The sequence below is a fragment of the Cyprinodon tularosa genome, unplaced genomic scaffold (assembly GCF_016077235.1).
Source record: "Cyprinodon tularosa strain WSP-4 unplaced genomic scaffold, ASM1607723v1 ctg523, whole genome shotgun sequence".
Classification (NCBI taxonomy): domain Eukaryota; kingdom Metazoa; phylum Chordata; class Actinopteri; order Cyprinodontiformes; family Cyprinodontidae; genus Cyprinodon; species Cyprinodon tularosa.
The window spans coordinates 176128-204106 of NW_024039256.1; the positions used below are offsets into that span (position 1 = coordinate 176128).

The following is a 27979-nucleotide window of genomic DNA, read 5'->3' on the forward strand; positions in this document are numbered from 1 at the left end:
CCCCCAAAAACAGACTCTTCTTTGCAATACATATAGTCATAGCCTAAAATTGTTGGAAATAGGTTTAAATGCATTACAGATGATTTTTTTTTGTCACTATCAGTTCTTTTAGGTGAACATAGACATACAATTCTTGAGCAAAATGTGTTTATGGTGATTTACTCTGCTTTTATTTTCTTTTTGGATTTCCTGCAGCAGAGAAACCTGCAGACAAAGACTGAACCCATGATGAAGGTTCCAGTTATGGCCAAAAGAAAGGCTGCAACATCCAAACAGAAGTAGGAATACCAAGGCAGATTAAAACCTGCTGACTTCAGGTGAGCAGCTCCTTTGTTCCTGATGACATACTCTATCCAGAAGATGGCAGTGTCCATTGGAGACATTGGTTGGTCACGGTGTAGCTGAGAGAGATGTTGGATGTTTTTACGGTAAGATGGATTTTCTAAGATGTCCTTCAGAGCCTCCAGGAAACTATCTTTGGTCAGAGATCCGATCTCCACCACTCGAGCTGCACCGCGCACCTTCAGCTTGAGTAAGTTGTCAAACTGATCAAACATCAGGGGTAAACCCAGAACAGGAACACCGTGATAGATGGCTTCATACATTCCATTGGTTCCCCCATGGGCTATAAAGAGATGGGTCTTAGGGTGTCCTAAAAGGTCCTTTTGGGGAAACCATTTTACTAGCCGGGTATTATTTCCTAGTGATGAAGGTTTGTCACCCACAAACCGCCAAATCACCTTCTGAGGGAGCTCAGCAAATGCAGCAGCTATTGCTTCTGTGATATCTGAAGACAGAGCTGACACCACTGTTCCCAAAGACATGATCACAACCCCATGTTCTCCAGAACTCTGCATGAATTCCTCCAAATCATCAGGGAGAGGTTGGGCTTCTTTGCACTGGAACCCCCCTATGTACACCACATTAGGCATGGTGGGCCGTGGAAAGTCAAAAACGAAATCTCCCCTAAAAAGCCAGATATCAGCTGAAAGATCCAAAGAAATCATGTCTGTGCCAGGAGGAAAGTGTTTCTTGAACACATCTGAGTAGGCTGGGTTTATAATGTAGTACATCTCATAAATATTATAGAAATAGTGCAACATATTCTTAATCCTCTCTGGAAAATCCATCTGATCCTGAAGTTCACTTCCTGATACAGGCACATAAGAGACAGGAGAAGGGGCTATAGTTTGATGACCTTCTCCATTATTAATCCAGCGGACATTAAAGACCATCGGCAGCTTAAGGTAACCACCCACAATAACCCCTAAAGGAAAAGCAGGGTCTGTCAAAATTATTTCAAACTTACTATCCTGTAAGTTCTGCATTAACACTGGATCCTCTAAAGTTTTACCTGCTAATCGCGCTAAACCCTTATGGCCCTCCTCTAACATCTGTGTCAGCAAATTCTGTTGACAAAATGAGCGTATAAAAGTAGGATACCTTCGGCACTGTATTCCATCTTCTATCAATTTCATAAAATTTGCATTTGTCTCATCCTCTAGCATTGGAACATGAATGGAGGTATAAATGGAGGAGTTACTGGAAATGAACCAGCTCTTGGCTGAGTGCAAAATTGTGATTTCATGGCCCCTGGAGTGAAGCTCTTCAAGGATAATCTTCATGTTGATCCAGTGGCTGCCGTCAACAGGTACCACCAGGATCTTGCTAGAGTCAGAGGGTCTTGGCAAAAAACAGCAGAGTACTGCCAGAAATACTGTGACAGAGTTGGACATTTTCTGTAAAGCAAAACACAAAAAGTTAATTCCCAATAAAGAAAAAGAATGTTAGAGATTAGATTTAAAAACTGAGTTTTTTTGCTCCAAGATGGTTGTCGATGCTAACAGTTATTCACCCAGCATGTATTGATACTTTAGACAGTGAGAAGTACAATGACTGAGAGAGCCAAGTGGACTGCAATTACAAAAATGGGTAACCAATATAAAAAGTACTGTAAAGTTAGAAACCGTCTTGAAAGACAAAAAGGCTAAACCAACAAAGACAAAAATTAGACTTACAGACCAACACATAAAACAGATGCAAAGGAAAAATCTTGCAAAGGATAAATGTTGCAGAAAATAAAGAGCAGCCAAAGGATAAATTCTGCAGAAAATAAAGAGCAGCGAAAGGATAAATGTTGCAGAAAATAAAGAGCAGCCAAGTCCAAATGTGCTTTAAACGCTAAACCTGCTGCAAACATATGATGCTAACACACAAAACACAGGCAAAGATAAAATGCTGAAGATACCTCAAATAATTAAAGTTTAAAAAAAGCTGCATCAGCTCTGCATAATTGAGTGCCCCTGACTTATAGGAGTATGTGATTATCCTTTCATATGGGATCAGATCATAGACTTTACTATGAATTGTATGTAATGAATGGACTGCAACCCCTCGCTAAGACTATAAACCAGATGCCTGCCTAGAGGACATTTGATAAACTTTCTTCTTCTTCTTTAGATGAAGGCTCTACAACTTCTAAAAAAAGATCCTGTGACTCACTATTTTTATTTCCACATGTAATGCTCACCATTATATTCAAACATTTCATTTAAGAACATATCTCCATACATTAAGGTATGTGTGACCAATGACATTGCCTTACCAGCTTCAACCAGTAACTATTTTTCCTTGATCTGGTTTTATGAGCTCATTTCAACCCAAAGTATGTTTATCTTTGCTGGACATTGTTACAGCTGTTTTACTTTCATGTAGCTGTTATGTCCAACTCTATGAAGTATATATTTTTTTTATTTGAGTTTTGAAAACATACATTTTTACCTCTGTTAATTATATTTCTTTTTTTAGTTTCTTTTTAATCCTAAATATTAGGACATTTGGAAGTTAACTATTTCTATACTATCTATGGAATTAATTAAAACGGACTATTTATGAATGATGGGAATTGCTTTTAGTACTTTTTTCCATATTTTCATAAACGTGAATGCATTAACAGAATGCCGTTACATTTGCCTGTGTTGTTCGTCCAGATATGAAACAGTATTGCTCTAAAAGATATGTAGAAAATGACAGAATCAAAACTTGCTTTATCCTTTTAGAATTACAGACAAAATAAAAAAAATAAAAAAATGAGTTATATGTATTGTTCATACCAAGTATAATCAGCACTTCTCAGCCGTTGAAGAACCCAGTTCCAGAGATTACGCCTGAGCTGCCTGTCTGTTGTCCGGAAGCAGAATCCTGACTGATACTCAGCTCACATTTTAACCTGAGTCACCCTCAGCTTATGAGACAAAGTCCAGTATGTGTGATAAAGATAAAGTATATTAGAAAGCTTTATTTCTTGTGTGTAAAACTTGTTTGCTTTAATTACGTAACATATCTGTATCTAAGTCAACAGTGTAGTCACTCTCTTTCTAGAAAATTTTATTAACCCATAACAATTTCTTTTAAGTTACAGTAAATTATGTAATCAGGGCAACCAGACATAGTTTTTTTCTTTGAAATATATATACTCATTTTAAGACTGTTAAAAATTAGATTTGGCTGGTGTTACTTTGACAAAAATTTCTCGCCAAATCTGCATTGCCATTAATCTCGCCTGAAAGCAGAATTGTCGCAATATTTCTGAGTTTACAAATGCTTGAGAATCCATCTTGTACCGGTGGGAGAACAGAACCTGTGTAACTTTGCAGAGCACAATATGTTTTTAATGAAGGAAATTCTTGGTGTGAATACAAAATTTATTTTAGAATAGCAATGCCATTTTTAGGAGCTTGCTGCTCTCATAGCCGGCTTATTTCTATAATATTCATTTAAATTTTTTTTTTCTTCCTCCATTGGAGAAGGTAGATAAAATAATAATGGATTTAACTACTGAGTGGAAGTTGAACACATACAATATGAATTTTGTTACTTTTCATATTTGAACTGATTGAATCCGGGCAGATCCCTTTACCTGGGAATCTGCCTTGATACTCATTGATCCCTATTTTGAGTATCATGTTCATTTTGTCTTAAACAATAGTTATTTAGCTGAAGTAGATGAAAATACTGATTCAGCTGCCCCTCACTGCTAGCCCAGGATCCTAGGGTGTCAAACTCTGCTCTCTACAGCCTTAAGAAAATCCCACTTCCTTAGATTAGAATTACCGCTGCTCATCTTACATTTTATTCAGAAATTGTAGAGGCCACAGTCAGCATCGCATTTTCAAAAACATAGCCATTATCTCATGATTTCTTTTAGTCATACTTGCTTTGTTTACTGCATTAGTGCCATCTGACATAATCACAGTATTGTGCATGCAATGCTATTTTCATGAGTGCTATGGAAAATTGCCATTCCCTCCATATCACAATGATGCATTAAGGTACCGAATCATAGTACTGTGCCGTTTGATTTTACATGAATCTGCACTTGGTAGCATCAACGGAATCTACAGTAGTCTATACTGTTAAAAGTATTGAATTTGGGATGCATCTTTAGATATTGAAATTATATATGGATTGTTTAACAATTTTATTGCTCAGGCTTCAAGGCTTCAAAAATGGGATCATTTAGATGTCCTGCTGCATGGTATATTAGGAAATGAATCATTTTCTCATTTCTAACACATACCTGCAATAAGGGCGCAGCTCCTGGATTTCCTCGAGGCTTAGGCAAAAACAACAATTCAAATAAAATATTGTACATTCAAAATTGGACTTTATGATCGTAAACTTGATTCTTATTTCTAAACTTTCTTTACACAAATTCAGATTTTTGAATAATTCCTTGCCAAAAGAACCTTTCTTCTAGCCTAACGTAGTCCTACTCAATTCTAGTCAGAATATGAGTCTGATACTGCTCCATAGAGCTGTGATTATGGGGCGTGTTTCGAACGAACCAGGGAAAAAAATGCCTCTGCACTCAATTGGATAGACCTACAACCAATAAGAGAAACGGAGTGCGTGACGTATGTTAAGCCACGCATAGTTGTTGTCAACAAAACTCAAAGCGTGCAGTTGCACGCTTAGAATAAGAAGATGAGCCTTGATCGCGTTTCTCTGTTCCTCTTTTAAAATTAATTTGCTGTCGATATCTTCTAGAACAGACCTAATAGCAGAATCTACACACCTCAAATCTCCAGTGGCAGCCATTGTTGTTGTCACCCAAGCGCGCTTTGGTCACATGGTTGATTACGTTACTGTTGATCATCTGTCCATCATCGTATAAAGCCCGCCCTGACAATTTGATTGGCCCGCCAGATATTGTGCGAGCATACTCGCGCTACTACTGAGCAATGCCAGACCGAACTTCCCGACCTCAGACGTTGTGGGCGGGACTAAGTTCGGAATGGCACCCAGGCTACCTTTCTTCACCCTCTGTGTAAATCTTTGAAACATAGAATGCTAAAGGGACCAAGTTTGATGCTTTAAACTGTAAGTCTCTGACAGTTGTACGAGATCACTAAGTTTGATACGATTCTGACTTATGCACTAGTGGCATTCCTCTCCTCTCTATCTCTTAAAGTGTAATGATTAGGACTTTTTCTGGGGTATGTTTTAGGCTAGATAATCTTTAACAAGTTTTGAATATACATGGTAATAATGCATCAGTTAAAAAAAGGGGGGGGGGGATTTCCCACAATATAATGATGTTTATAATTTATTCAAAGTTTGAACATCCAGATATGAGAAACACATGAAGAAAGAAAAGTAAATTTTTCTGTTTTTAAGGAATAGTTTTGTACCGTTGCAAGAGCAATTCTGTTTTCAAAAGTCAAAATGTAAACAAAAAACATTTTTATGCAGCTTACAAATTGGTTAAGACCACAGTGGTCTCAACACAACATTGTTTATGAGGAAAAAGGTAGTAGTTTGCACTTCTTTATTTTTTGTTCATATACAGGCCTCTTTGGGGAAAAATGAAAAGTAATGGATGCAGGTTAATGAACTGTTTCCAAAAGTGGGACTTCATTACATGTAAATTTTTATTTAAGAGTTTTATTATTTTAAGACAAGTGTATAAGGCATAATAGTTGGGATGCACTTTAAAAAAATGGTAGAGTAAATACCTATATTCCAGTTTTAAAGTTATTAGAGTTGTTATTTTGGTGATTTACTCTGTTTTTATTTTCTTGTTGGATTTCCTGCAGCAGAGAAACCTGCAGACAAAGATTGAACCCATGATGAAGGTTCCAGTTATGGCCAAAAGAAAGGCTGCAACATCCAAACAGAAGTAGGAATACCAAGGCAGATTGAAACCTGCTGACTTCAGGTGAGCAGCTCCTTTGTTCCTGATGACATACTCTATCCAGAAGATGGCAGTGTCCATTGGAGACATTGGTCTGTCATGGTGTAGCTGAGAGAGATGTTGGATGTTTTTACGGTAAGATGGATTTTCTAAGATGTCCTTCAGAGCCTCCAGGAAACTGTCTTTAGTCAGAGTCCTGACCTCTTCCACTCGAGCTGCACCGCGCACCTTCAGTCTGAGTAAGTTGTCAAATTGATCAAACAAGAGGGGTAAGCCTAGAACAGGGAACACCGTAATAGATGGCTTCATACATTCCATTGGTTCCCCCATGGGCTACAAAGAGACGGGTCTTAGGGTGTCCTAAAAGGTCCTTTTGGGGAAACCATTCTACTAGCCGGGTGTTATTTCCTAGAGATGAAGGTTCGTCACCTAAAGTCCGCCAAATCACCTTCTGAGGGAGCTCAGCAAATGCAGCAGCGATGGCTTCAGTGATATTTGAAGGCAGAGCTGACACCAGTGATCCCAGAGACATGATCACAACCCCATGTTCTCCAGAACTTTGCATGAATTCCTCCAAATCATCAGGGAGAGGTTGGGCCTCCTTGCACTGGAACCCCCCAATGTACACCACATTAGGCATGGTGGGCCGTGGAAACTCAAAGACAAAATCTGCCCTAAACAGCCAGATATCAGCTGAGAGCTCCAAAGAAATCATGTCCGTGCCAGGAGGAAAGTGTTTCTGGAACAGCTCTGAGTAGACTGGGTTAATAACGAAGTACTGCTCATAAACATTGAGGAGATAATGCAACATATTTTTAATCCTCTCTGGAAAATCCATTTGATCAGGAAGTTCACTTCCTGATACAGGGACATAAGACACAGGGGTGGGAGCCATGGCTAAATGACCCTCACCTAGATTCATCCAGCGGACATTAAATACCATCGGCAACTTGAGATAACTACCCAGAATAACCCCAAAAGTAATGGCAGGGTCTGTCAATATTATATCAAATTTAGTATCCTGTAATCTCTTAATTAACTCTGCGTCCTCTATAATTTTTGCAGCTATTTTGGCCAGAATCTTATGACCATCACATATTTCAGATGTGAGCAAATGCTGTTGGTAAAGTGTCCGTATAAAATTGGGATAGCTGCGGCGATCAATTCCGTCCTTGAGCATTTTAATGTAGAATTCTCTGTCTGCATCATCCTCAGACATTGTGACATTAATTGAGGTATAAATAGGGGAAGTACTAGGGATGAACCAGCTCTTCTCAGAGCGCATAACTGTGATGTCATGGCCCCTGGCATGAAGCTCTTCAAGGATGATCTTCATGTTGATCCAGTGGCTGCCATCAGCAGGCACTACCAGGATCTTACTTCCATTACAGAATGAGGACTGGGCCAATAAAACACAGAAGAGTGCAGAGAATACAGAAACAATGGTGGACATGTCCTGAGAAGAAAAACAAAACAAAAAGAAATGGTAAACTGTATTTGCTAATCTTTGAATTGAATTCAGTAACATTGTCTGTCCACTCTGTTTAAATCTTACTATATCTTAGCAAATTTTACCCTTAACTTTTCATCAGCACTGCCTGTTTTCTAAGTAAACATGTAAACATATTATGCCTGACAGAATGTATCTTAAGGATAGTTAAGGTTAAATGTTCAATAACGATATTGCTCTGATTGTGTAAACTGCTCGTCCAAGCCACACATCTCCAGGTAGGTAGCTCCATTACCGTCCACAGAGGCACTGAATTAACCAGGAGCGCAAGAGCACAACCAAATGCACTCCCCTAAACCATTCAGAACTCGAAGAAGGCAAAGATACAGTATGTGAACTGCTGTTAAACTTCTATACCTGTCAGAACTTTCCTTCCTCCGTGCACAAAGGCCATACTCAATAAAAAGAGCTCTGAAAAGGTCTTGTTATTATCCTGGTATCTTCCCAAGATTTGAGAGTTTAGGAAGGAGCTAGGTTTTAAAACCATGAGCTGTGTAGGATGGTGAGTCCAACTAACTGTATGTTACGGGTCTCAGAGTAAGATGACCACATTAACAAATATGTTACCTGTTTAAAGCAGGTGAAAGAGGAGAAGTGAGAAAAGGATGGAAACAGTTTCTCTTCCGAATAGGGCTGCAACAACGAATCGATAAAAATCGATTTTTAAAAGCGATGGCAACAAATTTTATCATCGATTAGTTGTGTTGCGCGATTAATACGTCATCCGTCACCGTCGTCATCACTGCCACTTGACTGAAACGCGGGAAGAAAAAAAAATACGGCAGAGCGAGCAAGCTCCGCAGCTGACCAAATGCTGTTTTCAAAAGGCAGTAACGTCAACTCTTCTAATGACCGATACTGCAAACGCAAGCTGCGTCTCAATTCGCAGACAGCCTGCGCTTTGTAAAGCGAAAAAGTTGTAACATGCAACTTTTGTAAAAACAAATTAACATGGCACGGAAGCACCACTGTTATGATGCAGCACCTGAAAAGGAAACACGTTGGAGCCTTCGATGGCAGTGAAGAGAGCTGATCAGCAGGATGAGAAACCATGTTTGTTTCGTTTTAAAGTGGGGAAACGTAACGTTAGTTTCTCTGGTAGCTCATCTGATGCTTTCCTTACCTTGTTAGTAGGTTACAGACAGTTATAAGGCTGGCTACTTATTTTACTTTTAATTTCAATTGAATTAGCTTAAAGCTGAAGTCTGTAAGTTTTAAAAAATCACTTTTTTGTCATATTGGCTAAAACTGTCCCTATGCCCAGACAGCAGTACATGTGATATGTAACCTGTGAAAAAAACTGCTTCAATTGGTCCCGCCTACTGCCTGTATTTCCATCTGGAAAGAATAATTCGGGACGAGTCAAAACAACCAATCACAGCCAGAGGAGCGTCTGATGGACTGTCAATCACAGCTCACACACGCTGAATCCCGCCCCCCCCCCCCCCCCCCCTTCTGGTCGCATGCGGTAGCCGCGCAGATGCTGTGAGAGGGGTGGAGCTTGGAGGTGGGGCATGAGTGAAGCAGAGAGGGTGGGGGAGTGACGTGAAACCTGTTTTTCTTCAAATTTTCAGTCGAGGTCTGCTCTCTTCTCAATGTTACAGACTGCAGCTTTAAGCAGCGTTTATATTTTATTTATAAATAAATTAACTTGCAAATTATGAGGGCAAGTTTAAATCTTCTGGCAAAGATAAAGTAAAGAAGATCCTGTATTTTATTGAAGTAAAGCAGAATAAAATCCAGCAAGATCAGTAATATGTTCAATTAATTATATGCCACATTCCCATGTAAATATCTGTCTTTGAAGGATGTGTTTTTTAGCACCCCTAGTTCTCTCATTTTTATTACAAATACAATTTATAATTTGAATCACAGGGCTATTTTTGTCTCTATGGTTAAGTATTTTCTCAAGTAGCAACTTTAACTGCTATACTTTCCTGTCTTAAAAGGCAGAACTCTTCTATAAAAAAAAAAAAAAACTCATTTGTTGAAATGGGGGGGACCTATTGTTTGAGCCCCTTAGGGGCTTTAAAAAACAAAAATGCCTGTCTTTTTTTGCGCTTTATGAAACAAAGTACCCTATATTTTGTGGATGTATAGCTACATTTCTCATGTAAGTTTGCATAGTTTTAACAAACATTTATTTTTCATATTGCACCAGTACAGTTAATGAGCAACCTGTACTTGTGTGCTTGTTTGTTCTGTCTAAAATGTTTATTTTGGAATAAAGAGGTTAATATAAAAATATTTTTTGTCCGATTCATCGATTAATCAAAAAAATAATCGGCCGATTCATCGAATTTTAAAATAATCGTTAGATGCAGGCCTACTTCCAAATCACGTCTCTTTTATTGAACATTCTCTCGTCACAAACAATGCTGCATTTTAACTTAAGTTTGGTTAAACTTTGCTTACTCAGTTTCTCAATTCAGTTGTACAAGTCCTTCAAACCACCTTCAGTATCACATTTATGTTACCAAATCTTCCTGGTCACTTATATTCCTGAGATGAACACATCTGTATAATCATGTATTTATATTAACAGTTTTGTGCATAAAATCACTCTCTTTTATATCACAGCATACTACTGGTTCAAAACACTTAAATTAAGTAATAACCCCACAAGAAATGTGCTTGCCAAACTAATACAAAGTTAAGCTGCTGTAAAATGTACAGGTCTTTGAAAAATGCAGCATGGAATATGCTTATGTTAACTCTAGACATTTCTGAATTAAACATTTCTGAATTAAACAAAAATTCACAAAATAAACCAGTGTGAAATACAAATAAAATGCTTATTTCCCCATAAGTGCATTTAGATCCTTATTATTAAAAGATAAAAAGTGTGCTCAGGAGTTTCCACAATAAACCCAACCACTGTCTAGATTGTAATACCCCTGCAATACCACATGGCGGCCGCTCGGGAAAATGTGCTTCCAAAACCTACTTTTAAGTGATTTTATACAGACACTAACAACGTGAAATATACACACAAACAAACTAAACTAATTCTTGGCCGAATACAGATATATATGGCGATTTACTAACTTGTTTAAAGCAGGTGAAAGAGGAGAAGTGAGGAAAGGAAGGAAACAGTTTATCTTCCAAATCACGTCTGAAGAAACGGCGGGAGTGCGCGCCCCTTTACCGCTCCCAGCGCAACAGGACAAAAACAAAAGTTCCGCCCCCCACTTTCAAAGGGAAAAAACTACTGGAAGCTAAATCGCCAATTAATCACAAATAAAATTCAAAATAAATGTGGTCACCCTATTGTAGGTGCGCCACATGTATATCCAGCTCAACTTTTAATTAAGTTTTGATCCCATACCAATGGGTTGACATTGGATTTCCCCCTAAGGCCAGACTGTAATACCAAGAAATGGCACTTCAAGTTCCTGACTCCCACTTTCCTCCTTGCCACCGGACCCTCATACCAGCTAACTTTGACTTTCATCCCTGCGGGTGAGGCATACACCATCTTTCATTTATTGTATTTCAGAGCACCAGGAGCAAAAGTTTGACAATGCTATATGGTTTTCCATCTATCAGCGTCTTTATATGAAAATGACCCTGAGGACAATTTGGCAGACCCTACCATAGGCAAAAGCCCCTAATTTTTATTTTGGTTATATCTAACAAGCCAAGATTTCCCCTGTGCACACTCACAACTCCACTACAAACACAGGCTTGTTATATAGACTTACTAAGGAAAGCGCTTTGACTCCCATTCATTTTCCGCTCTTTCTATAGCTTGAACATGACCCTATCTTAAACCTAATTAATACCTTACTTATCCTGGCCCAAATAGTAAGGATATGTAATCACTCTGTGAGGATAAGTTAACACAAGATTGCAAATAAATCAGTACAAATAAATCCCCTGTGTCTTTTTCCAATATTCTGGTTATTGCATTGACTTGTGCAACCATTAAGTTTCTAAAATTGAAAATAAACGTAGTCGAGAATAAGCACAGCAGTGACCATTGAAAAAAGATGCAATTCAAAGCATATTTTATCCAGACTAAACTCAGAGATAGCAAGATGCCATACTGCATGGCCCTTTAGTACTCAGTAGGTTTTTAGTGCTGTTCGTTTATATAAAGGGTTTGTCAATTACCTCACCTGATTGTTGTTAAACATGATTCCCAGAGTCAAAATTGTTCCGGCAGTCTTCAGTGAGCCAAGATGATATTTGATATTTAATTACCCAGAGCACAGCTTTTGTACACAGATGCCTGCAGTTTGTGGAACAAAGTCCAGCATGTAGATTGAAGGTTAAGTAACAAGAGTTAATATCACGTGTTTGGGTTCATAACTCATGTGAACATAATGCTGCAATTAATCTAGGCACTAATTTGGCCTTAAGTTAATAAGACTTAACATTTATTTGATCACTGTAAATGTATTTTTAAGTGAATAGTCACTCTTTTGATAAACCATTACAACATGTTTATTGCTTCTCCTTCGGTTTATCAGAAGGATGAGGAAATAATATCCATTAAGCAAAGCTCGATATCCTTACTCTGACACTTAATTATTGCATTTCATCAACAATTACATCATCATCAATTAAGCACCAGAAGTAAGGATGTCAAGTCTTGCTCAATTTCAATTCTGTTGTAACAATTGGTAATGTATTAATTTCCCTTAAAACCATGGCATATGTATCGACTGCATCTTCCACCAGTGTTGATGGAAAAAGTTTCCACTAATCAGTGTCATTCTTCATCAGTCCAAGGAAAAGAAATGGCACTATGACTGCATCTTTCTACTGTTGCGTACAGGTAAAATATATTATGGAAAGTAAAACTGGACAGGGCTATGGATCATTTTGGGTTTCCTTGTATAAAAAAAAAAAAAAAACAGAAAAAAATAAATTTTTTAGGTTAAGGTTTAGGACACAAGACTTTATTCATCTATATATGAAATATTTCTATATATGTCTATGATTCTTTAGTTTAGGCTATTTGCTTTTGTTAAAAAGGTCTAAATAACTGTTCAGCCATAACAGGGGGGGGATTTCCCACAATATAATAATGTTTATAATTTATTCAAAGTTTGAACATCCAGATATGATAAACACATGAAGAAAGAAAATACATTTTCTTGTTTTTCAGGAATAGTTTTGTACCGTTGCAAGAGCAATTCTGTTTTCAAAAGTCAAAATGTAAACAAATAACATTTTTATGCAGCTTACAAATTGGTTAAGACCACAGTGGTCTCAACACAACATTGTATATGAGGAAAAAGGTAGTAGTTTGCACTTCTTTATTTTTGTTCATATACAGGCCTCTTTGTGGAAAAATGAAAAGTAATGGATGCAGGTTAATGAACTGGTTTAATTTTTAAATTTTTTTTTTACTGGACCCCCAAACACCAAATTACGTCAAAATTAATGTACAATGAGCAGAATCAGTGGATGGTACAGGTATATATTTCTGTACAAATGATCCATGTGGGTAAGTAACTTAATTTTCCTTTTCTACACATTGTTGGCAAAAATATATTTTTTAATAGTTAGTTTTAATAATAATTAGTTTTTTTTTCTGTTTCCAAAAGTGGGACTTCATTACATGTTAATTTTTATTTAAGAGTTTTATTATTTTAAGACAAGTGTATAAGGCAAAATAGTTGGGATGCACATTTAAACAAATGGTAAAGTAAATACCTATATTCCAGTTTTAAAGTTATTAGAGTTGCTATTTTGGTGATTTACTCTGCTTTTATTTTCTTGTTGGATTTCCTGCAGCAGAGAAACCTGCAGACAAAGACTGAACTCATGATGAAGGTTCCAGTTATGGCCAAAAGAAAGGCTGCGACATCCAAACAGAAGTAGGAATACCAAGGCAGATTAAAACCTGCTGACTTCAGGTGAGCAGCTCCTTTGTTCCTGATGACATACTCTATCCAGAAGATGGCAGTGTCCATTGGAGACATTGGTCTGTCACGGTGTAGCTGAGAGAGATGTTGGATGTTTTTACGGTAAGATGGATTTTCTAAGATGTCCTTCAGAGCCTCCAGGAAACTGTCTTTGGTCAGAGATCCGATCTCCACCACTCTAGCTGCACCGCGCACCTTCAGTCTGAGTAAGTTATCAAACTGATCAAATAGGAGGGGTAAGCCTAGAACAGGAACACCGTGATAGATGGCTTCATACATTCCATTGGTTCCCCCATGGGCTATAAAGAGACGGGTCTTAGGGTGTCCTAAAAAGTCCTTTTGGGGAAACCATTTTACTTGCCGGGTGTTATTTCCCAGAGATGAAGGTTTTTCACTTTCAAACCTCCAAATCACCTTCTGGGGGAGCTCAGCAAATGCAGCAGCAATAGCTTCTGTGATATCTGAAGGCAGAGCTGACACCACTGTGCCTATAGACATGATCACAACCCCATGTTCTCCAGAACTCTGCATGAATTCCTCCAAATCATCAGGGAGAGGTTCGGCCTCCTTGCACTGGAACCCCCCTATGTACACCACATTAGGCATGGTGGGCCGTGGAAACTCAAAGACAAAATCTGCCCTAAAAAGCCAGATATCAGCTGAGAGCTCTAAAGACACCAAGTCAGTCCCAGAAGGGAAGTGTTTCTGAAATAGCTCTGAGTAGGCGGGGTTAATAATGAAGTAATGCTCATAAACACTGTATAAATAATGCAACATATTCTTAATCCTGTCTGGAAAATCCATTTGATCATGAAGTTCACTTCCTGGTACAGGAACATAAGAGAAGGGGCTATAGTTTGATGACCTTCTCCATTGTTAATCCAGCGGACATTAAAGACCATCGGCAGCTTAAGGTAACCACCCAGAATAACCCCTAAAGTAAGGCCAGGGTCTGTCAACATGAGATCAAACTTACTATCCTGCAAGCTTTTCATGAAAACATTGTCCTCTAAAATTCTAGCAGCAGATCTTGCCAGAATTTCATGACCTTTCTCTAACATTGATGTAATGAGGCGCTGTTGGTAAAACGTGCGTATAAAAGTTGGATAGCCACGGTAACTCATAACATCTTTCAGCATTTCATTGTAAAAGCTCCTGTCTGTCTCATCCTCCAACGTTGGAACATAAATTGAGGTATAAATGGTGGAGTTACTGGGGATGTACCAGCTCTTGGCTGAATGTAGAACTGTGATTTCATGGCCCCTGGAGTGAAGCTCTTCAAGGATAATCTTCATGTTGATCCAGTGGCTGGCGTCAACAGGTGCCACCAGGATGTTACTGCCATTACAGTAAGGAGGTCCGAGCAACAGGGAGCAGAGGACAGCCAGGAATATGGTGACAGAGGTAGACACCATCTGCAAGATAAACAAGGATAATATTTATGCAAATTTGTTCACTTCACCAGACTTCTACTTATATAGAGTATGATTTAAGAGAGCAGGAGTAAGGGGTTGGTTTAACCACATCTATTAAGTCAGGAGTTTGTGTGATTTGCTGGCTCTGCTATACATCACTCAAAGACTGGTGTCCTTAAAATTTAACTGTGTCCAAAGCCAAACAGCTGAATCAAATTAGGTCATTAACAGTGATAAGTGGAACTTGCATAAGAAATTGGTTGGGACTTTATATAGATTGAAATGTTTCATAAGAAGAACCCTCAAGGACCAGACTTTGACCCCTATTCTTTAATACATCTGTCTATGAAAAGCTGTAAAGATATTTCCAAACAATCCAAAAGCTGTGACTGTTATTATCTTGGTGCAGATGACTGGCTTGATTGTTCATTCCATTCACCTGCCTTGCTCTGCCTAGTTTCTCATCACCTCTCATCTGTCACCTGTTCCAGTCTCTCTTTAACCTGCCTGCTTCCAGTCATCAGTGCCAGATTTTTTTAGGCTGTAGTGAAAGTCTTCCTGCGTACCTTATTGTTACAGATTGCCTGATCCTGACCTGTTCTGCTTTTGGACCTCTGAGCCTGCCTGTCTCTGTTTTGGTCAGTTTGACTGACCTGTCTTTGGACTCCTGCTGGATTCTGCCTGTTTACTGAACCTTTAACAAATTCCTGACACCATCGTGGATGTTTCTTAGAGTCCTCTTTGTACTTCTGAATCCCGAGCACATCCTCTACATAGGCTTTGACTTCACTCTCTGCATTATCCTGCCTTTCTTTGTCTGCTCAGTTCTGACCTCCTGCCTGCCCTATGACCTCTGGGGCTACAGCATCTGAGACTCTCTGGGCGGCGTCGGCCGTGTCTTGTTGGCAACCAACCACCTGGAATTAACCTTGTCCCGAGAGCACGGACTAAACTAGAAGACCAGATGTTCCTTGCTGTTACTGACGATCCGTCATTTTTAGATAAATGGTTTTTGAGATATTCAACTGTCTGTCTGTCTTGACTACTGGGTAATCTTTTCTGAGCCCTGACAGGGACATAAGGCGTGTTTTCATCAGCCTATTCTAATGTGCTATGTTTTGGAGTATCACTTCAGAAAGCTTGATGGAAACGGCTAAATTAAAAAAAGAAACTCTCTCAAAATAGAAAAACAAAAATTTCACGCTTGTTGAGGTGGTTTTTGGCTTTCATGAAAAAGGGTTAATGGGGGATGGAAACACTTTCTTCGAATCATCCCAGACATCCCAGACTCTCACACTACTGATCAGCTGTTTCTGCTGTTGGCGTCTTCTCGGTTGCACTTAAACGTGGCTGGAAGCAACATCGCCAATAATAACTGACATGTCAACTTAAGAACAACTTACCTGATAGCAACACATTCATTAAAACTTGGCCCCAATACTGATTTGTCGCCTGTGCTAAATTGCACCCTCTATTTCTTATTTATTACCGCCATGATGTAACGTGGACGACAATGTATGACCACATTAATCTCTGAATTGTTTGGTTAATTCGCTTCAAACCAAATGTCAAAACAACAATTTCGTACCTCCTCTTATTCATAGTATTAAAAGTTTGCTTCAAATTTGACTTTCTGTTGGACGGAAACATGGCCTAGAAAGATATATACCGGTATATATATATCCTCAGGCATGAGGAGATAGAATCCTATAAATGTTGGACTCGGCTCAATTGGATGATTGATGTCAAAAACTTCACACTGTCACCTGGTATACTTCACTTTTATGCTGTATCATAGGTGAATCTGCCTGGACTACATCTAACTGGTCATGTGGAGTTTGTTTTACAAATGCCAAGGCACCAAGCTATCCTACGAGCTGCTCTGAATAAACTGAAGAATACACTTAACTACCCCATAGATTTTGAAACTATCATTAGATACTAATTGACGATTTGATTTTTATGATCACATATGTGGGTAAATCATAAAGAAAGAAGTTATCTCTCTTTGGTTGCCTTCCTGTACAGTTTGTTAGCATTCCCACTGTGCATGTTAGCTGGTTTGATCTGCCCCAGAGTTCAGATGAGCTTCTACCAAAAAAGAAAAATCCTGATAAGTTTAAATTGGACCAAAGAGCTCTGGTTTGAACCCCTTTTTAACTTTACTGCACTTGGTGAATTTTCAAGACAAAACAGGATACTTGTACTTTAGTATGACAAAAAGTGTTATGTCTTTAACTTTTTGAACATCCATGTTGGCTTTGTGTTACTAATGCCTGATTAAGTTTTATGATAGCCTTACATATACTGCGAAGAAAAATCTGTTTATGGCATAATTAAATCACAAACCACCTGCCAAATTGGCCTTATCAAATGATAAATTTGCCGTCTTTATTATTGACTCTGCCAGCTTCCTTTCAACTTCTTTTTTAAAAATTTAGATTGCATGCTGATGGACACTGAATAGCTCACTGTAGTAAAGGTTAATTATTGAAAAAAAGACATACTACTGGAATATGCATAAGTCTGAACAAGAAAGACATTTTGAAAAGGTTGCCAAGAGGGAGTCCCGTTACTCAAACAATACTTCTTCATGACTCGGGTTAGCATTTGACGGACCCAGAACATATCAGATTAACAAAAAGGGGTGGCATCTTCTAAAATATGAAGATTATCCACAAAATGTGAAAAAAAAAACCTACAGCAAATATTAAGATTTTTTTTTTTTTGGTGAATAACAACTTTTTGTTATTGTATGTTTTTAAAGGAAACATTCCTAAGTATAACATATTGTAATCATCTTCCAAAATATAAAATCCAAGAGTAACCAGTATAACTATTGTCATAAGTGTACAGTATGTATTGTTACCTAATTAAAATCATTTATAGCCTTCAGTCCAACCAGTGAAGCAATTAATACACAGAAAAGACGATAATACAGACACTTGCAGCAATGTAAAGAGTATGCAAAAAAAAAAAAAAAAAAAAAAAAAACATTTTACTCTCAGATAAATATTAAAAGCACTTAGATCCATTAGTGGTTCATACAAATGTTATTTAAAGATCCAACCTGATTGTTATGGAATCCAATTCCAGAGGTTTAATTTGAGAAGCCTGTTGCTGGTGAACTAGAATAGTGTTGGATACTCATCACAGGTTTTACATGCAGAGACCCTGAAACTCAAAGCAAAGTCCATTTTCTGGTTTAAAGGTCAGCCTGAAACAATTATTGCCCTTATCTTTAATCAGTGGGTTTGTTTAACATATGTAACTGTCCTACATATTTTAAGATCCTAGTTGTTCTGTAGGTACTCATCATTTATAGCATTGTAAACTGCTTTTATACTTTTATTATCACCCCCTTTGCAGTCATTTAAATAAATCAAATGAATATTGTGTTTATTTAGACCTGTATTAAATACTTTTTTATACCAGTTTGTCCATGTTATGTGTTAATTATACCAAAGTAAAGTGCAAACAAATAATATGTTTCCTTTAATTTTGGCTAAAAGATTACACACTGGATGAATTTGGCAGGGAAATCAACAGTCTCTTTAAACAGTTTTCTCCTCTCAAACATAACCTCTTTAGCAGACACCATCTTTTGCGAAAAAAAATATGTTCTTACAATATATTTGACACCTAAAACCCAACTGTGACCCTTCACTAAACCTAAATCTGACATCAGGACAGGTGACAATGAGCAGGTCCGCCATGGTTCATGTCCAACTTAATACTGGAAATTTGGACCAGACACCTTCTCCACTTTTACAGCAACTGGATGGCCCCTAGTAAAGGGGCCCTGAATATGTACGCCTGGGGTGTTCCCCACAAAGCCTTCCTCAGTTCCACAAAACGCATGCGGACTGGTTGGGCAAGCCCCCATAAACCCTCATGCATCCTGCAGATGTTGGAGCTGGTCCGGTGTTCCTTGGCTGTGACGAACAAACAGTAGTTTCTCAAATCAGACTTATGTAAAATAGAACTTTAGTTCTTAAGACTACAAAACGCTAAGTTACATTAAACTACAATGACTAATCTGTTGATGGTACATGCAGTAAAGTAAATACTTGACATTTCCTTCTCTTTTCTATACAATGGTGGCAAAAGACTTTGCTGTCAAGCTCCAAAAGTAAGACTTCATTACATGTTTAATGTTGGTTAAAAGTTTTATTATTTTAAAACAAATGATAATTATCCTAACATAAGACAAACATGTTTGTAAATGACATTTATAAAAAGGTAGAGTTAAAGTAATTCATAAAAGTTTTTCAAGTGTCAAATATTTTGGTGAATTACTCTGCTTTTAATTTCTTGTTGGATTTCCTGCAACAGAAAAACCTGAAGACAAAGACCGAACCCATGATGAAGGTTCCGGTTATGGCCAAAAGAAAGGCTGCAACATCCAAACAGAAGTAGGAATACCAAGGCAGACTGAAACCTGCTGGCTTCAGGTGAGCAGCTCCTTTGTTCCTGATGACATACTCTATCCAGAAGATGGCAGTGTCCATTGGAGACATTGGTTGGTCACGGTGTAGCTGAGAAAGATGTTGGATGTTGTTCTGGTAAGATGGATTTTCTAAGATGTCCTTCAGAGCCTCCAGGAAACTGTCTTTAGTCAGAGTCCTGACCTCTTCCACTCGAGCTGCACCGCGCACCTTCAGTCTGAGTAAGTTATCAAATTGATCAAACAGGAGGGGTAAGCCTAGAACAGGAACACCGTGATAGATGGCTTCATACATTCCATTGGTTCCCCCATGGGCTACAAAGAGACGGGTCTTAGGGTGTCCTAAAAGGTCCTTTTGGGGAAACCATTCTACTAGCCGGGTATTATTTCCTAGAGATGAAGGTTCGTCACCTAAAGTCCGCCAAATCACCTTCTGAGGGAGCTCAGCAAATGCAGCAGCAATGGCTTCAGTGATATCTGAAGGCAGAGCTGACACCAGTGTTCCCAAAGACATGAGCACAACACCGTGTTCTCCAGAACTCTGCATGAATTCCTCCAAATCATCAGGGAGAGGTTCGGCCTCCTTGCACTGGAACCCCCCAATGTACACCACATTAGGCATGGTGGGCCGTGGAAACTCAAAGACAAAATCTGCCCTAAACAGCCAGATTTCAGCTGAGAGCTCCAAAGAAATCATGTCCGTGCCAGGAGGAAAGTGTTTCTGGAACAGCTCTGAGTAGGCTGGGTTAATAATGAAGTACTGCTCATAAACATTGAGGAGATAATGCAACATATTTTTAATCCTCTCTGGAAAATCCATTTGATCAGGAAGTTCACTTCCTGATACAGGGACATAAGACACAGGGGTGGGAGCCATGGCTAAATGACCCTCACCTAGATTCATCCAGCGGACATTAAATACCATCGGCAACTTGAGATAACTACCCAGAATAACCCCCAAAGTAAGGGCAGGGTCTGTCAATATTATATCAAATTTAGTATCCTGTAATCTCTTTATTAACTCTGTGTCCTCTATAATTTTTGCAGCGAATTTGGCCAAAATCTTATGACCATCACCTATTTCAGATGTGAGCAAGTGCTGTTGGTAAAGTGTCCGTATAAAATTGGGATAGCTGCGGCGATCCATTACATCCTTGAGCATTTTAATGTAGAAGTCTCTGTCTGCATCATCCTCAAACATTGTGACATTAATTGAGGTATAAATAGGGGAAGTACTAGGGATGAACCAGCTCTTCGCAGAGCGCATAACTGTGATTTCATGGCCCCTGGCGTGAAGCTCTTCAAGGATAATCTTCATGTTGATCCAGTGGCTGCCGTCAACAGGCACTACCAGGATCTTACTTCCATTACAGAGTGAGGACTGGGCCAATAAAACACAGAAGAGTGCAGAGAATACAGAAACAATGGTGGACATGTCCTGAGAAGAAAAACAAAACAAAAAGAAATGGTAAACTGTATTTGCTAATCTTTGAATTGAATTCAGTAACATTGGCTGTCCATTCTGTTTAAATCTTACTATATTTTAGTAAAATTGACCCTCTTTTGATCAGCACTGCCTGTTTTCTCAGTAAACATGTAAACATATTATGCCTGTCATAATGTGTCTTAAGGATAGTTAAGGTTAAATGTTCAATAACGATATTGCTCTGATTGTGTAAACTGCTCGTCCAAGCCACACATCTCCAGGTAGGTAGCTCCATTACCGTCCACAGGCGCACTGAATTAACCAGGAGCGCAAGAGCACAACCAAATGTACTCCCCTAAACCAGTCAGAACTCCAAGAAGACCAAGATACAGTATGTGAACTGCTGTTAAACTTCTATACCTGTCAGAACTTTCCTTCCTCCCTGCACAAAGGCCATACTCAATAAAAAGAGCTCTGAAAAGGTCTTGTTATTATCCCGGTATCTTCCCAAGATTTGAGACTTTAGGAAGGAGCTAGGTTCTAAAACCATGAGCTGTGTAGGATGGTGAGTCCAACTAACTGTACATCGAGCTCAACTTCTAATTAAGTTTTGATCCCATACCAATGGGTTGACTTTGGATTTCCCCCTAAGGCCAGACTGTAATACCAAGAAATGGCATGTCAAGTTCCTGACTCCCACTTTCCTCCTTGCCACCGGACCCTCATACCAGCTAACTTTGACTTTCATCCCTGCGGGTGAGGCATACACTGTCTTTCATTTATTTTATTTCAGAGCACCAGGAGCAAAAGTTCGACAATGCTATATGGTTTGCCATCTGTCAGTCTCTTTGCATGAAAATGCCCCTGGGGACAATTTGGCAGGGGAGACCCTACCATAGGCAAAAGCCCCTAAGTTTTTTTTTGGCTATATCTAACAAGCTATCCATCCATCCATCCATCCATCCATCCATCCATCCATCCATCCATCCATCCATCCATCCATCCATCCATCCATCCATCCATCCATCCATCCATCCATCCATCCATCCATCCATCCATCCATCCATCCATCCAATGTATTTATTACCTATTAGGAATTAAAAGAAATAAAGACTACATTTGTGTGTAATTCATTTATCTTCTCAATTAAGTTATTTAATTTAATAAACTTTTTTGTTAAATTTTATTAAAGTTTGCATGTGTTAACACAATCTATGTGAGCTTGTTATGCTCCTCCGGGTCATGAGTCCTAGATAAGCTTTAAAGAGAGGTATGTTGTTATTATTGCCTGTGTCTGTGTGTCTTTTTCCAATATTCTGGTTATTGCATTGACTTGTGCAACCATTAAGTTTCTAAAATTGAAAATAAACGTAGTCGAGAATAAGCACAGCAGTGACCATTGAAAAAAGATGCAATTCAAAGCATATTTTATCCAGACTAAACTCAGAGATAGCAAGATGCCATACTGCATGGCCCTTTAGTACTCAGTAGGTTTTTAGTGCTGTTCGTTTATATAAAGGGTTTGTCAATTACCTCACCTGATTGTTGTTAAACATGATTCCCAGAGTCAAAATTGTTCCGGCAGTCTTCAGTGAGCCAAGATGATATTTGATATTTAATTACCCAGAGCACAGCTTTTGTACACAGATGCCTGCAGTTTGTGGAACAAAGTCCAGCATGTAGATTAAAGGTTAAGTCACAAGAGTTCATATCACGTGTTTGGGTTCATAACTCATGTGAACATATTGCTGTTATAAATCTAGACACTAATTTGGCTTTCAGTAAATAAGACTTAACATTCATTTGATCACTGTAAATGTATTTTTAAATGAATAGTCACTCTTTTGATAAACCATTACAACATGTTTATTGCTTCTCTTTCGGTTTATCAGAAGGATGAGGAAATAATATCCATTAAGCAAAGCTCGATATCCTTACTCTGACACTTAATTATTGCATTTCATCAACAATTACATCATCAATTAAGCACCAGAAGTAAGGATATCACGTTTGGCTCAATTTCAATTCTCTTGTAACAATTGGTAATGTATTAATTTCCCTTAAAACCATGGCATATGTATCGACTGCATCTTCCACCAGTGTTGATGGAAAAAGTTTCAACTAATCAGTGTCATTCTTCATCAGTCCAAGGAAAAGAAATGGCACTATGACTGCATCTTTCTACTGTTGCGTACAGGTAAAATACATTATGGAAAGTAAAACTGGACAAGGCTATGGATCATTTTGGGTTTCCTTGTATAAAAAAAATAAAAAAAAATAAAAGAATAAAAATTGTAGGTTAAAAATTAGGACACAAGACTTTATTCATCTATATATGAAATATTTCTACATATGTCTATGATTCTCTAGTTTAGGGTATTTGCTTTTTTAAAACAGTCTAAATAACTGTTCAGCCATAAAGGTTCCAAATTGATGACGATCCTGACCCAGTTTAACTGAGCAGTAGAGCTAAAGCTGTAGAGCTTCAGCTGGGTTTATATCAAAACTTTAGTACACAAGTCATAATTAATCACCATGGGATGATGTCTATTTTGTAGGGGTTCTTTTCAGATTTTCATGTGTCATTGAACAAAAACGGTGTCTTAAACACATCAGGCCGTTTCGTTACTCATAAACTGCTCCCTGTTCAGGTTTCCATCTAAAATCTATCCATTGTGATTGTAATGGGCAGCAAAACATGAATACAAAGAACACTTTTTTTGGCAATGCAAAGACAACTAATGGAATATTTTGGTCAGGATGTGAAGGACAAGGTTAAACAAATACCTGAACTGGATGTCAAACCTGTTTGCAGGAATTTCTACCTGGCCTTTAGATCATCAGTAAGCCATGATAACACGCTCTGTTTATTTGGATAAGAGTTAACCTTCATGGATTTTGTGAGGCATGGGTTCAGTGTAGACTGCTTCTTCAGTTTGAAAGTAATTGTCATCCCGTCTAAACAGCCTCTACAATAAAACTACTTGTGATTTGGGAAGCTTTGATTCAAAGCATTTTTTTGTTGGATTCACAACTTTTCTTTGCTTACCAGTTATGGGTCCAATCATAGAAAGTTTGTGAGATTAGATGTTTCCTTAGAGAGATAGAGAGAAAAGAAGTTCTAATTCTTCAACTATTCAACTATTCTGTTACTTTTCTAAGTTTATTGGTGTCAAGCTTCGGATCCTGGATTGGATCAGACTAAAAACAGAAAGAGGAAGCCTAATTAGGTGAAATGTTTCAATAAATAAATGAAAAGCCTACACTCAGACATGTGCTTCATAAACAGGTACTTGTCAAATCTGGGCATGAAAAGCTTGGTATAGCAAGAAAGAAGAAAGCAGCTGGATCAGGTGGTGGACATGAGTTAGATAAACATGTGAATCCAACAAGCTTATTCTTCATCTGTGCGTAACCTTTTCTATCACAAACAGAAACTATTCTCATCAATGAAGTAATTCTGCCATGACATGACCGCCTGCCCTCCTCCATTATCTATCAAAAATGGATTGACTCTATTTCTTCATCAGTGTCTAAAACCTAGATAAGCCAGACCAGAAGTCAAACACAGAAACAGTAAAGCGTCTCCGCTACATTTCACATAACATGGGTCCTATATATCTCCAGTGTGTAATGCTGCAACAGGTGATGGAGCAGACAAGAAACAACGTTAGTGTGAATCAGACCTGAGAGTGAGAACTATGGTATAATATCAACTAAGCAGAATTCAGAGCAAAGTAAAAGGTACTTGCACAATTAACTCAAAGTGAATGAACCTATGAAAAAACTATTCAATTCAATTCAGTTTATTTATAAAGTGCTGACTCGCACTCACGTCACATGACACATGTCATCTCAAGGCATTTTACAGTTCAACAGATCATACAGTCAGATTGATTTAAAGTTTTCTCTATCTAAGGAAAACCAGTTAATTGCATCGACTCAGTGACTCTTCAACAATCCCTCACACTAAGCATGCTTGTAGCGACAGTGGAGAGGAAAAACTCCCTTTTGACAGGAAGAAACCTCCAGCAGAAACAGGCTCAGTGTGAGCGGCTATCTGCAGAGGGCGACTGGGGTTCAAGGAGACAGAAGCAGAGATACAAAAAGCAGCTGTAAAAGGCGGCGTCGTCCAAACTAGAAAGCTAACAGTAAAGAGAAGCAACAACTTAAGCATGGAAAGGTGAACTTATTAGGAAAAAACAAATGATTAAGGAAATACCATATTGGAATATCTAAACAGAGATTTTGAACCTAATATGGAAAACAATGACCTCTAAAAGTAAACTAACAAAGCAATACTTCAAGGTTAAAAAAAACTATTACAAAAAAAGAAAATCAAAAACCTAATGATAACAATCAGAGTAGCTAGGAACCTTTAACCACTAGTCTATGAATCTCTGTTTCCTTGGAGTTTGGACACAACTTAAAGCCTAGGTTCATTTAATGCTGCATTTAATTTGTACTCCAAAGTTAGAATTTTCTGTATTATAACTAAAGGCCCCCCATAGTTGGGCTTACTGATAAGAAAGTCAGAGCCATATTCTGTTTTCAATATTACAACCTCAAAGTCACAGAGGATAAATTAAACTACTGTGACTTTCCTTTGGCAGTTCTTTATTATAAATCAAATATTCAATTTTTTCTCAGTTGATAAAACACTATTTTACCATAATAATATTTTACCAAATATGCTGAAAAATAAAACATATTTCCCAAAATATTGCAAACTTTTACCTAAAAATAGGACACAATTCACAAAGTACCATACACTTGTGGCGTGTTATTGTCAAAATGAGAACGCTCATGTCAAAATTTGCACACTGATCAAAATTAGCACACTGCTCTGAAAAATTCAAAACACCTTTCTCTCACTGTGTTTCCACATTAAGTATAAAATTGATGTCCCAAAAAATTAGCACAAATGCAGCTCACTGTTGAGTAAAAATCATCATTACAGTCCCTGACTGTACATTACTAAATTAGAAATAGTACACTTTTTTGAATGCTATGACTGAAAAGTCTATTCAAATAAGCAAACAGTGGCGACAGTGGCGTTGGATGTAGGAGTTTGCCCAGAAATCGAAGGGTTGACGGTACAAGCCCCGACTCCGACTTTCAGTGTTGTTGTGTCCTTGGGCAAGACACTTCACCTGCATTGTCTACTGATGGTGGTCAGAGGGCCCGGTGGCGCCAGTGTACGGCAGCCCCGCTTCTGTCAGTGAGCCCCAGGGCAGCTGTGGCCACCATCAGTGTGTGAGGGTGTGCGTGAATGGGTAAATGAATGTAGTGTAAAGCGCTTTGGTCAAGTCTCCTAACTTGAATAAAGGTGCTATATAAGTACATGCCATTTACCAAAAAAAAGTGAATTATTTTTCTAACTGTGTGCAACAGCTTTAGGAGCAGTGTGTCTGAGCTATGAAATGTGTCTAATATTTCGATAGAACAGGAGAATGTGTGCAGTTAATGGAATTCAGTCTTATAAGTTAAGAACAAACATAAGGCCGTCATACACTTACAATTTTCAGTATTAGCAAAACAAGATCTTTCATTCCTGTTTATCAGCACATGTAGAACAATATTGTTGTCAAAAGTGGCTGTATGAGCATCCAAAAGTGAGAAACTGGAACGTTATGCTATCGGAGATGACGTCACTGGAGCTGACGTTCTGAGTTTAGAGGTAAATGGAAGGCAGCATCACTGTTCAGGAAGTGCAACCACAGAGCCGTATGTGTGTCTCAACATGGGAGTTAAAAAACAATGATAGAAAAAAAAGTATTTCATGTTCTACCATGAAAAAAATCACATCAAGGCTAGTAGACAATGCTGTGACTTAAACAAGACAAGGTCTGACTTGGTCAAAATGGAGTTTTCAGGAAAAATAAAAATGCAGGTGATGAAAGTAGTAGTAGTACATTCATGATCTGTGCTGCTGCAGGTCGTTTTTTCAAGAAACTTATAGTGTAAGATGTCATGAACACAGAATTACAAGGAGGTATTTAATATAATTCAAGTGGTATGTGGACCATTAACCTGACTATAGGGGTCTTTTTGAGGTATAATGATCCTAAACATACAGATAAATTTACCCAAAAGTGTTTATCAGCTACAATATCATCCTTCTTCAATGAACATAATGCACCTCTGAATTATATCCTATAAAAAAATCTGTGGATGAGCTTAACAGAAATGAGCATAAAAGACCCACATTGTTTGCAGATCCCTCCTTCTGTTTGCTCCAACCTTTGGAATTGTTATGAGAAAAGACTAAGTGCTTTTCAGTGGGGGAATGATGCTGTAATTGTTAAACTTTGTAAACAATTAAATGACACAATTTTGCCTCTTCAATCAATAATCAATGTAGCTACTGTACTTTAAAGCTTTCAACACATCTTAAGGAAAAAATATGCCGTAAGATGTATGTTTAAGGCTGTGTGGGTGTAGTTTCACCACTGTGTTTTTCTAAACTTGTCATTGAAACCAGTTCACCTCATTCTTTGTGCATGAGCTCCAAAACACCGCTTTAAAAACCCCAAAACAAATTCTTGCTGAAACAAAACCAGAGAAGGAGAGATAGATGGGAGTGGCAGGGAAAAGAGGGAAGGAGGAAGCAACAAGGTCACATAGCGGAGGGAAAATAACACGGCTGTTCATGATTAGAGCTTTAAATTGAGTCCCAGGACAGTCATATCAGTAAACCACAGCCTTCCCCTCCCTCTGTCAACCATGCAGGAGTTACACAAGCCAAGGGAACAAGAGAGGGACAAAGGTAATAATAAAAAGTTGGCTGCTGCAAAGATGTTTACAATGTCACAGTTAACCATTAACTCTGACACAGAGTAAAAGGTTCTTCATAGTTATAGGAAGCAATCATCACTGTCAAGCATTTGTGGAATTAACAAAATCATGCAGAACACACCTAAAGAAAGTAGTTGATCAAACATTTGCAAAGACAGCAAGAAAAACCTACTTGGTGTAAAGGGCTGCACAAGGGCTCCTATAGAGAAACCACATGGTTGATCACAAGTGCAGGGGGAACCAATCACATGCGAGGGTTTGTTTATGGCATGTCTGTTATGTGGTTTTTCAGGTGTCACCCGGATACA

General features: G+C 38.3%; 2 protein-coding genes and 1 pseudogene across 8 annotated transcripts; all 3 read right to left on the reverse strand.

Moving 5' to 3' along the window:
* On the reverse strand, nucleotides 1–27979 carry ugt5g1 (UDP glucuronosyltransferase 5 family, polypeptide G1). 7 transcript variants are annotated; one of them, XM_038304024.1, is made up of 3 exons: nucleotides 27844–27979; nucleotides 14448–15000; nucleotides 1–1195 (listed from the first exon to the last, which is right to left on the reverse strand). In XM_038304024.1, exons 2-3 carry the CDS (start codon nucleotides 14998–15000, stop codon nucleotides 159–161), a joined length of 1590 nt encoding a protein of 529 aa, XP_038159952.1. In that variant the 5' UTR covers nucleotides 27844–27979; the 3' UTR covers nucleotides 1–158. The 7 variants fall into 7 exon arrangements, with proteins under 7 accessions (XP_038159952.1, XP_038159948.1, XP_038159949.1 ...); XM_038304020.1 differs by lacking the exon at nucleotides 27844–27979 and adding an exon at nucleotides 22412–22537; XM_038304021.1 differs by lacking the exon at nucleotides 27844–27979 and adding an exon at nucleotides 22412–22537 and having other exon boundaries at nucleotides 1–1183; nucleotides 14436–15000.
* On the reverse strand, nucleotides 5897–11950 carry LOC119795800 (annotated as a pseudogene).
* On the reverse strand, nucleotides 19156–22534 carry LOC119795798 (UDP-glucuronosyltransferase 2C1-like). Its single transcript, XM_038304019.1, has 2 exons — nucleotides 22412–22534; nucleotides 19156–20885 (listed from the first exon to the last, which is right to left on the reverse strand). Exons 1-2 carry the CDS (start codon nucleotides 22427–22429, stop codon nucleotides 19296–19298), a joined length of 1608 nt encoding a protein of 535 aa, XP_038159947.1. The 5' UTR covers nucleotides 22430–22534; the 3' UTR covers nucleotides 19156–19295.

What these genes read in the sequence shown, in the direction of transcription:
- ugt5g1 (XM_038304020.1), bottom strand. An exon ending in GATTAACAATGGAGAAGGTC is followed by an intron (nt 1,196 to 14,447) that starts ATCAAACTATAG and finishes ATGGAGAAGGTC; the next exon opens with ATCAAACTATAGCCCCTTCT.